Source organism: Eschscholzia californica, unplaced genomic scaffold (genome assembly GCF_041429995.1).
Source record: "Eschscholzia californica isolate CP2 unplaced genomic scaffold, dmEscCali1.0.p SCAF_1, whole genome shotgun sequence".
In the NCBI taxonomy this organism is placed as follows: domain Eukaryota; kingdom Viridiplantae; phylum Streptophyta; class Magnoliopsida; order Ranunculales; family Papaveraceae; genus Eschscholzia; species Eschscholzia californica.
In genome coordinates this window covers 86,708,512-86,718,037 of record NW_028238198.1, presented here as the reverse complement: position 1 = coordinate 86,718,037, position 9,526 = coordinate 86,708,512, and the positions used below count along the sequence as shown (strand labels likewise).

The window sequence follows — 9,526 nt, the reverse complement described above, 5'->3', positions numbered from 1 at the left end:
TTTTGTCATTTTGTGTAACTAAATTCCTTTATTTTTCTTTAAATTTTAAATCGATATAACTTTTGTTTGAGATGTCGGATTTCTATAAAAATTATATATTTAGAAATGATTTTTCATTAGCTTTCTAACAAGATCCACTTTCAATACTTTTTTTTCAAAAAAAAAAACCAGAAAAAAACGGCGTTTTTTTCCTTTACGTTTTTCTGCAAACGTGTTTGCAACAATCTGTTATGCAAACATGTGTTTGCAAACAAGTTCTGCAAACATGTGTTTGCAACAATCTATTCTGCAAACATATGTTTGCATAATGTAAACTGCAAACAGTGTTTGCACAATATAGATTGCATACATGATCTGCAAAATATAGACTGCAAACATGATTTGCAAGCTTTGCAGAATATAATCTTGGGTTGCATATCTTGCAAACTCGATTTGCAAATCGAGAATATAAATAAGATTATGTATCTGTGAAATCTTGAGTTTCGAATTGATTTCATCATTCATCATATAAAATCGCGATATGGATCCTTTTTGAAAAAAAAAACTAGAGAGAAGAAAAAAATATTAACCAACAACTCATTCCTTTCTTGCATCAGAAGAAGAAGAAAAAAAAAGGACAATCGTTCAAACGATTAATCGTTAATAATCCCACCAAGACAATAACAATAGTAGTTTATATAACATTTCTAATTCAACATTTATAGCAAATTGAGTTTGAAATTGCGACATTCAAATCTCGGCAAAAGCACACTTAGAAAAACTACATAAGTATCAATGTTTATGCCAACTGAGTCTCTTTATCTCATCTGTTCAAACATCTTCTTAGCATTATCAAGTAAGCAAGACCTGGTAAACCCTTTAACTAAAGCACTTCCAACGTACAAATTTCTCAAGAATCCAGACTTCAAAATATGTGCTGTAAGCATTGTTGTTGTATGACCAAGACGAAAATGTTATGTGCATTTTATTCACATGTCAGACAAGAAAATATAGTTCCCACTTCCCAAAAGATAGGAACCTCACCTTTCATCCCTGATGCGCAAACTTTGTTAATTGTGGTGCACACAACAGTATTAGGTATCCCAGCCCCAATCGCAGCTTGTCGAGCTGGAGCTTGGCCCAAATTTGCACTCAGGACGTTACCAAAAAGACCTCTTGCACAAAAGATGAGTCAACAATTGCCCTCTTAAGAGCACCTACAGATTAAAAGTGACCATTTCAGAGTTCTTTTGGATGTACTCGCAGATAAAAGAAAGTGATATTCGATCCAATATAAGCTTACTCTGGATAGCTATGGCACCAAACTTGGTGGCTGGTAGGAATGAAAGAGTACTAAGAAATCCTCCCATTGGTGTACGAGCAATACCAACAATACAAACATCTGGGCCAAATATACCAAGAAAAAAGATCAGACAATAGACTTCTTGAAACACTAGCTTCCTAACTAAATTCGAAATTTAAACGAATTTACTTTCCTATAAAGAACAGAAAAGAACACTTTATCAAACTACCAAAAGTATATTCATTTGGTTTATATCAAACAGAAAAAACGTTTTGATTTTTAGAACATATTGAAAAAATCGAACTCCAAGCTATCGAATTTTTATTTGTACGTAATCAAACACATGGCAAACATCTGAAGTTAGATTCATACTACAACAGTCAACAACCATACATATAATTCAATTAAATATTGACATATAGATCTTTTAATGCTCATAATCATATAACATGATTTGCTCACAATCTATAAATAAGCACTCACTTGATAGTTCACTGATGATATGCAACTTTTTGGGTAGTCTTCTTCATTGCAAGAACTGTTTCTGGTTTCTCACTCATCCAAGAACTAGCTCTGCTGGCACGTTTTATGTGAATCTTCGTCGGTCCTGTAAGAACCATAGTCTTCCCTATTATGCAATAATGTCTTCTCCAAGCTTGCTACTTATGTGTCTGTACAATAAACCAATTAAGATAGGATGAAATCTGCACATTACAAATTGCAACATCAAATGAATATTGAGTTTTAGAAATCAAAGTGTTAACTTGCATCCCGACCCTTGGTCTTTCAGGACTAGAATCCTGGCGAGCGCGAAGAATAGCAATACATGAATAATAAGTCAGTGCAAAATCGAGCAAAACATGGAGCAATTCACGGTTTATTGAACACTTTCCGAGCAGATCCCATATCACGAGACATGATACAATTCCATGTGGCTCCATTTTTTCTAGACATTTTATCGAACACCTTTTGAGCAGATTCCATATCACTAGTTCGAGCATAAAATTTATCATAAAGGTGTTACATAATACTAAATTCGTACATAATCCATTCTTAGTTGAGAGTTGGAACTACTTTATTGTCGCCGCCGGATGAGATTCTCTGAAGTTTCAGGACTTGAATAGAAGCCACTAACCATATTTCGTTTTGATTCAAATTGGGGTTTTGGTTGAGTCTCATATCAACATCTCTCATACTTGATTATGAGATTCTGGAACAAAATAGAAGTGGAAGAAGATGGGATTTATAAGTGGGGATTAGGGTTTCTGTGATCGAATGCTTGAACCACAAAATTACTCGGTGTTGAAATTTCTGGTTTTGTTTCAGAGAGAGTTAATTTTGATATGTAAGGTTATTTTAGGAATCAAAAAAATTAAAAATTGACCTAATTGATAATTACTCAAATTATTTTGAACTTCATTTATCATTACCCATAATATTTTGGTAATTTCTAGTCAATAGTAATAGATGTAGGCTTTTTTAGTTATTATGAAAAGTTTATCAACCTCAATAGTCGTTTTCTCTTTGGAAATTGCTCAAAATTGGGACATAATGCCGGCTTATAATAATTACAAATAGGGATTTGAGTGGCACCACTATACATCACCAACACAAGCAACAACAACTCTTCTTTAGAGAGAGCTAAAGAGAGAGAGCAAGTGAGAGAGAAAATTTTTGTTCATAGTTTTGAGCGGTGTTTAATTTCTCGGTCGTCGAAGATTTAGTATAAAAGGTTAATTTCTATATGGTACCATCTTGGGACGAACTTGCGGGTTGTGTGAGTCGTCTTCATCTATCCTTCAATAAAGATTTCTTGTTCGCCCGAGGACGTAGGCTTTAGGCCGAACCTCGTTAATTTCTGTTCGCATATTTGATTTTGACTTAGCTTTTCGATTAATCTTCGTAGTCGGATCAATTTCTAGGATAGGTTCGATAGCTTCCGCGACTTTTAGTTCTAACAAGCTCTCCTGTGCCCCGCCAGGAGAAAATGCTCGGCGTTTGATAATAGACCAGCAACCCTCGTCTGAAATCTGTTGCAAAATGTACGGAGAAATTGATCCCCTAACATTCGATGCAACCTCAACGTGTAGTTACTAAAATTGTGCTCCCTTGAGCACCAACTACCAACCGACTTTTAAGAGTTGTCCATCTATTAATATCTTTGTCCCAAAAATCATCCAGGACTAACAAATATTTCTTGCCGTTTAACTCTTCACAAAGTCTACCTACCAACACATCAGTAGTTGGTGTGTCACAAGTGGATTTTTTTTTTTTTTAGTTGAATAATCACAAGTGGATTTAGTAATTGACTCAAGGATATGTTTTGAAACTTTATCAACAACAATATCACGATCGGAGACATAAACCCATATTTGTAAGTCAAAGTGTTTGGTTACAGTCGGGTGATTATAGACTCGTTGAGCAAGTGTTGTCTTTCCAATCCCTCCCATACCCACAATGGATATGACAGAAACTTTTTCATCACTATGTGATTTAATCAGCAAGCCAACTATGTGGGATATATCATTCTCCCTTTCGACATTAATTTCGAAGTCATCTCCGTAGGAGTCAGTGTTGTTTCGGCCGACCCATTGAAGATGATCACTAGTACTACTACTACCCAGTTTGAATCCAAAGCTAGCCATATCTTTGGTAAGAGCATCTAAGTTTGTGTTGATAGTTTTGATTTTCGTAGCCATCTTGGAACCAAATGAGATGTTTTTGGGTAATGAAAGTAAATAATTGCGTACCTTGTCTCGCTTACGACCAGGGTTCATAATGTGATGTCGATGCATGATTTCGTATGCAAACTCGTCAAGAACGTCCTCAGCATCGTAAGCAACATCTCTGAGGCGTTTCAACCAAAGCTTGACTGAATTTTCATTAACTTGTCGATTTTCGGCATCAGACATTACACCCAAAATCATCTCCAGTGTCTTCTCAAGAGTTTTCAGATCACCTCTCACACTCAAAAGTGGACCAATCTCACTTGAGATGACACCCACCAGTGTCTTCAAGATTTCAGTTACACCATTAACTATTAGACCTTCAACTATTGACATTCTATTTCTCTTTCTCTCTCTCGCTCTCTTGTTCTCTTTCTCTCTTAGTAATGAATTAATCCATGACTATACTCTCACCTTCTTATGCACCTCTCTCTCTTTCTCTGTCTCTATATTATACTCCCAACTTGACTTTTTTTTTTTTTTATGGTTTATTAGAACTTGAGTCTTTTTTATTACAACTTGACTCTCTTTCTCACCTTCTTATGCACCTCTCTCTTTCTCTGTTTCTATTCATTGATCCATGACTTATTATTAAACAACTAATCATTCAACCCATAGCTACCCATATCTTTGGTAACAGCATCTAACTTTGTATTGATATTTTGTGTTATATTTTAGTTCAAGTTGATAAAATGTCAGAATCATTCATTACTTGTACACTGTTGGGAACTTAAAGTTGTCTGAACAATAAAATGGTGTCGAGGGCCATCAGAACCAATGAGAGTAAGGCGCCTATATATATATATATATATATAGCTAGCTCCATGACGCCGAACAATTGTAATATCAGAGCTCCAATCTTGTCCAACTTTACTCTATGGGCCGGCAGGTGCAACTTCCTGAAAGTAGTTGGACAGTTAGACTGCACCCGTAAACCAATGAGTGTAGTAGAGAAGCAGTCGACTCTACTTCACTGGCACAAGCACTCAGGAAACTGAATGAGTACTATGATACTACTACTACAACTACATCATTCAGCAACCAAACAATCGTCATTCTCCGGAGGACTACTTATAAGGACGATGGAGTCGATCTTCAAGCTTCAATTTGCTTCTTTGTACTAATTCTCAAATAAAATTTGGAAACAGAATTGAACTGTGATCAGTTAAAGAGAAATTGTTGAATTTCTTATTAAATCATTAGATGGACATAACTGGGAGTGCATGAAACCTCCTCAAAATGAACAACAGAACTTTTAAATAAATGGAATTCTCAAATAATATATGAAATTCAATTCTGAGATCGACGTTTTCTTTTTTTGGCTTTCTGTTATTGGATGCCTTAGTTAGTTGCATATATAGCACTGTTGCTGCCTCAATCTAGACCACCCGCCATCTGCGCTTAATAAAGAAAATAAGAGAGGAAAGTAGTAAATAAGACGAACCTGTAGACCCATCCATATATGTTAGTTTAGGTGCCTCAACATAACCTTCTTTGTACTATCAGATTGAGGATGCAACCATTCAATATCTAAAATTTGTATCATTTCAAGGGCTTGTAAATCAATGTCTTGTATATGTGGACAGAAACCTTGGAAATTCGGACATTTCTTAATCTCCAGACACTCAAGTCTAGGATGTAATATCTGGCGCGGCAAGAACTCAAGTTGTGGAACATCCACTATTTGAAGGTCTTGCAGAGAAGTGATGTTGTTAATATTCAATAGTTTGGCACTGACTTGTTCAATGTTTAGCTCCTCAAGACAGGGAAAATTAGTTGGGAATGTAATCAACTTTGGGCAATATTTAGTAACCAACTTAACAAGCATGGGAAAATAACAAGAAGCTGTCTTCTCCACCTCAATCCATTCTTCTACATTTTCCAAATGATCTAAAGTAAGCTTTTTTAAGTGAGGAAGTTGACCAAGGCCTTGAAGTTGTTGAATTCCGTTGCAGTTTCGCAGTTCTAGCTGCACCAAGTTCACTAGAGAGAATGAGATATTAGTCATCCATGATGGAAGTTTCAAACCTTTATAGCCATCAATACTCATTATCTTCAGATTAGAATGAGGTCGAAGGCCCTCCAGTACGTCTTCATCCAAATGTCTGTTTTCGTCAATATCACTCATAAACTCCCCTATGTGAAGGGCTTGCAGACAAGTGAAGATGGTGATATTCAATAGTTTGGCATTGACTTGTTTAATGGTGAGATCCTCAAGGCAGGGACAAATAGTTGGTAATGTAATCAACTTTGGACAATATTTAATGACCAAGTAAGCAAGCATCGGAAAATAACAAGAAGAAGAAGAATGTCGTGAAACTCTGGTGGATTCTTCTTCTGCAATAGCTGCCTCCTCCTCAATCCATTCTTCTAAATTTTCCAAATGATCTAAAGTAAGCTCTTTTAAGTGAGGAAGTTGACCAAAGCCTTGAATTTGTTGAATTCCGTTGCAGTTTCGCAGTTGTAGCTCCACCAAATTTGGTAGAGACAATGACGTATTAGTCATCCATGATGGAAGTTTCAAACCTTTATAGCCTTTAATTGTCAGTCTCTTCAGATTAGAATGAGGTCGAAGGCCCTCCAGTACGTCTTCATCCAAGTGTCCGTTTTCGTCAAAATCATCAACGACATCAATATCTGAAGGATGACCCCAGTTTAGTATCAAAGAGGTAATATTTGATTTTTCCCTTAAATTTGCTTGTTTGGCTTCCTCTATTCCACCACCTCTTACCCTCTTCAAATAATTGATTGTTAACTCACCACCAATGAGGTTTAGACCTCCCAGGTCTCCAATACCACCAACATTTGCAGTACAATGTGATCCACTAACATCATAACTATCTAATCTTTGAAGATGAGTTAGGCGATCCATTCCTGGCATTGTTCTTATGGTATCCTTGGACCATGTAAGACTTCTCAGGTTAGTCCAATTTCCGATGTATTTGGGATGCTGACAGTTCCCCAGATGTAATTCGGTCAATTCCGTCAATTCAACAAAACTGTCAGGCAAATCTCTTATACTTGTTGAAGAAATATGTAGGGTACGTAAACGTTTCAAAGCTCCCATGTCTTTCGGTAGCTCACTAAGATATCTACAATTGTCAGCAATCAACACTTCCAAATCATGACAATCATAAATGGAGTCAGGTAATTTCTTTATCTCAGAACCAGTGAGATCAAGAATTCTCAGTTTTTTCAAATTTCCAATGTCACTCGGTAACCCTTGTAATCTACCACATTCCTGGAGGAACAGATACTGCAAGTTAGACAGGCTACAAATAGACTTGGGCAGTTCTTCAAAGTGTGCACACCTTGACAGAGCAAGATGTGTTAGATTTTTTAATGCTCCGATGTCATTAGGGAGACTTCGAAGATCATGGCAGCTGTCTAATAGGAGTGTTTGCAAATTATATAGAGCACCGATAGTCAAATCATGTACTTGGACTGTGCAGTATTCGAGGTTAAGGTATCTCAAGTGTTTCAATTTGGCAAAAGAAAGAGGTGCACTCCTAATCTTTGAAAATCTCAATCTTAATATGCGTAAGTACTTATTACTAAAGACACGATTAGATTCCCATGGTCCTCTTGCATCGAGGGTAAGAAAAGTACGCAGCTTCTTCGGAAATTTTGTTGAAAATTCTTTCTCGTCAAAAACCACCCCTAAACGACGAACTTCTTTGTTAGAAATGGCATCCATTTCGCTCACCTTCACATTTAAGAACTCATTATCCTCGCTAACACTTTGTGCAAGGTCATGTATAAGATCATGCATCTTGTACTCTTTACCTAGTATTCCTGAATGAGTTTGGAGTAATGAATTGTTTACCAAAATATCAAAACATTTATTTCCTTCTTCTTCCACTGGTGATAGAACAAACCCTTCTGCTATCCACAACTGGACCAGAGTTTTTCTCTTATACATCCAGCCCCTTGGAAATATAGAACAATAAGAGAAACACTGTTTTAAATTAGCCGGCAAATGATCGTAACTCAACTTTAGTATTTCTTTTATTCTAATTCCATTTTCTAAAATTTTCATTACGCGCATTTCTTTTATTTCCAGCCAGTCGCTTTGATTTTTGTTGCGCATAAGACTTCCTAGTGCTTGTGCTGCAAGGGGAACACCACCACATTTACTTGCTATGCTTTTTCCTAGATCTATCATATTTGAGCTCTCCCGTGCTCCGCTAGGAGAAAATGCTCGGTGTTTGATTATAGACCAACAACCCTCATCCGATATCTGTTGCAAAATGTAAGGAGGAATCGCTCTGCTAACTTTTGATGCAACCTCATTGCTTCGTGTAGTCACCAAAATTTTGCTCCCTTGAGCACCAACTACCAACCGACTAAAAAGACTTGCCCATTTTCCAGTATCTTTGTCCCAAAAATCATCGAGGACTAACAAATATTTTTCACCGTTCAACTTTTCACGAAGTCTACCTACCAACACATCAGTAGTTGGTGAGTCAGAAGTGGATCCGCCAGTAATTGAGCAAAGGATATCTTTTAAAACTTTATCAACAACAATATCACGATCAGAGACATAAACCCATATTTTTAAGTCGAAGTGTTTGGTTACAGTCTCATGATTATAGACTCGTTGAGCAAGTGTCGTCTTTCCGATTCCTCCCATACCCACAATGGATATGACAGAAATATTTTCATCATCATGTGATTTAATCAACAAGTCAACTATCTGGGATATGTCATTCTCCCTTTCGACATTAATTTCCGAGTCATCCCCATAGGAGTCAGTGTTGTTTCGGCCGTCCCATTGAAGATGATCCCTAGTACTACCCAACTGGTTGAATCCAAACCTAGCCATATCTTTGGTAAGAGCATCTAAGTTTGTGTTGATAGTTTTGATTTTAGTAGCCATCTTGGAACCAAATGAGATGTTTTTGGGTACTACTGAAAGTAAGTAATTGCGTACCTTGTCTCGCTTACGACCAGGGTTCATAATTGTGTCTCGACGCATTAATTCGTATGCAAAGTCGTCGAGCACGTCATCAGCATCATAAGCGACATCTCTGAGGCGTTTCAACCATAGCTTGACTGAATTATCATTAACTTGTCTATTCTCAGCATCAGATATTACAGCCAAAATCATCTCCAGTGTTTTTTCGAGATTTTTCAGATCACTTGTCATGTTCCAAAGAGGACTAATATCATTTGAGATGACACCCACCAGTTTCTTCAAGATTTCAGTTACACCATTAACTAGGAGACCTTCAAATGTTGCCATTCTTTTTTTTTTCTCTCTCTCTCACTCAGTAAGGATGAGTCTCATTTGCTCAATTATTTTTCTTTTTATCGAGTTTTGTGTCTATTGACTGAGTTATGACGACTTCATGTCTTTTTCTTTTTTCTAATGGTTTACAATTGTCTTTGTGAAGATATTTGTGATATTAGCATACATGGTCATTATTTTCTCTTTCAAGTGATGTGACGCACACTAGTAGATTGGAGACTTGAAAAATTACCATAATATTTAGATTTGGATATATGTTTTTCAAAC

General features: G+C 36.6%; 2 protein-coding genes across 2 annotated transcripts; both read right to left on the bottom strand.

The window, feature by feature from the left end:
- Positions 1–1,131: 1,131 nt before the first annotated feature.
- LOC147570633 (putative disease resistance protein RGA3) lies at positions 1,132–4,398 on the bottom strand. The gene is made up of 3 exons (XM_086664656.1): positions 3,573–4,398; positions 1,283–1,381; positions 1,132–1,196 (listed from the first exon to the last, which is right to left on the bottom strand). Exons 1-3 carry the CDS (start codon positions 4,342–4,344, stop codon positions 1,132–1,134), a joined length of 936 nt encoding a protein of 311 aa, XP_086520782.1. The 5' UTR covers positions 4,345–4,398.
- Positions 4,399–5,173: 775 nt separating this feature from the next.
- On the bottom strand, positions 5,174–9,298 carry LOC147570632 (putative disease resistance protein RGA4). Its single transcript, XM_086657186.1, has one exon. The coding sequence runs from the start codon at positions 9,251–9,253 to the stop codon at positions 5,474–5,476; it is 3,780 nt and encodes a 1,259-aa protein (XP_086513312.1). The 5' UTR covers positions 9,254–9,298; the 3' UTR covers positions 5,174–5,473.
- Positions 9,299–9,526: the final 228 nt, after the last annotated feature.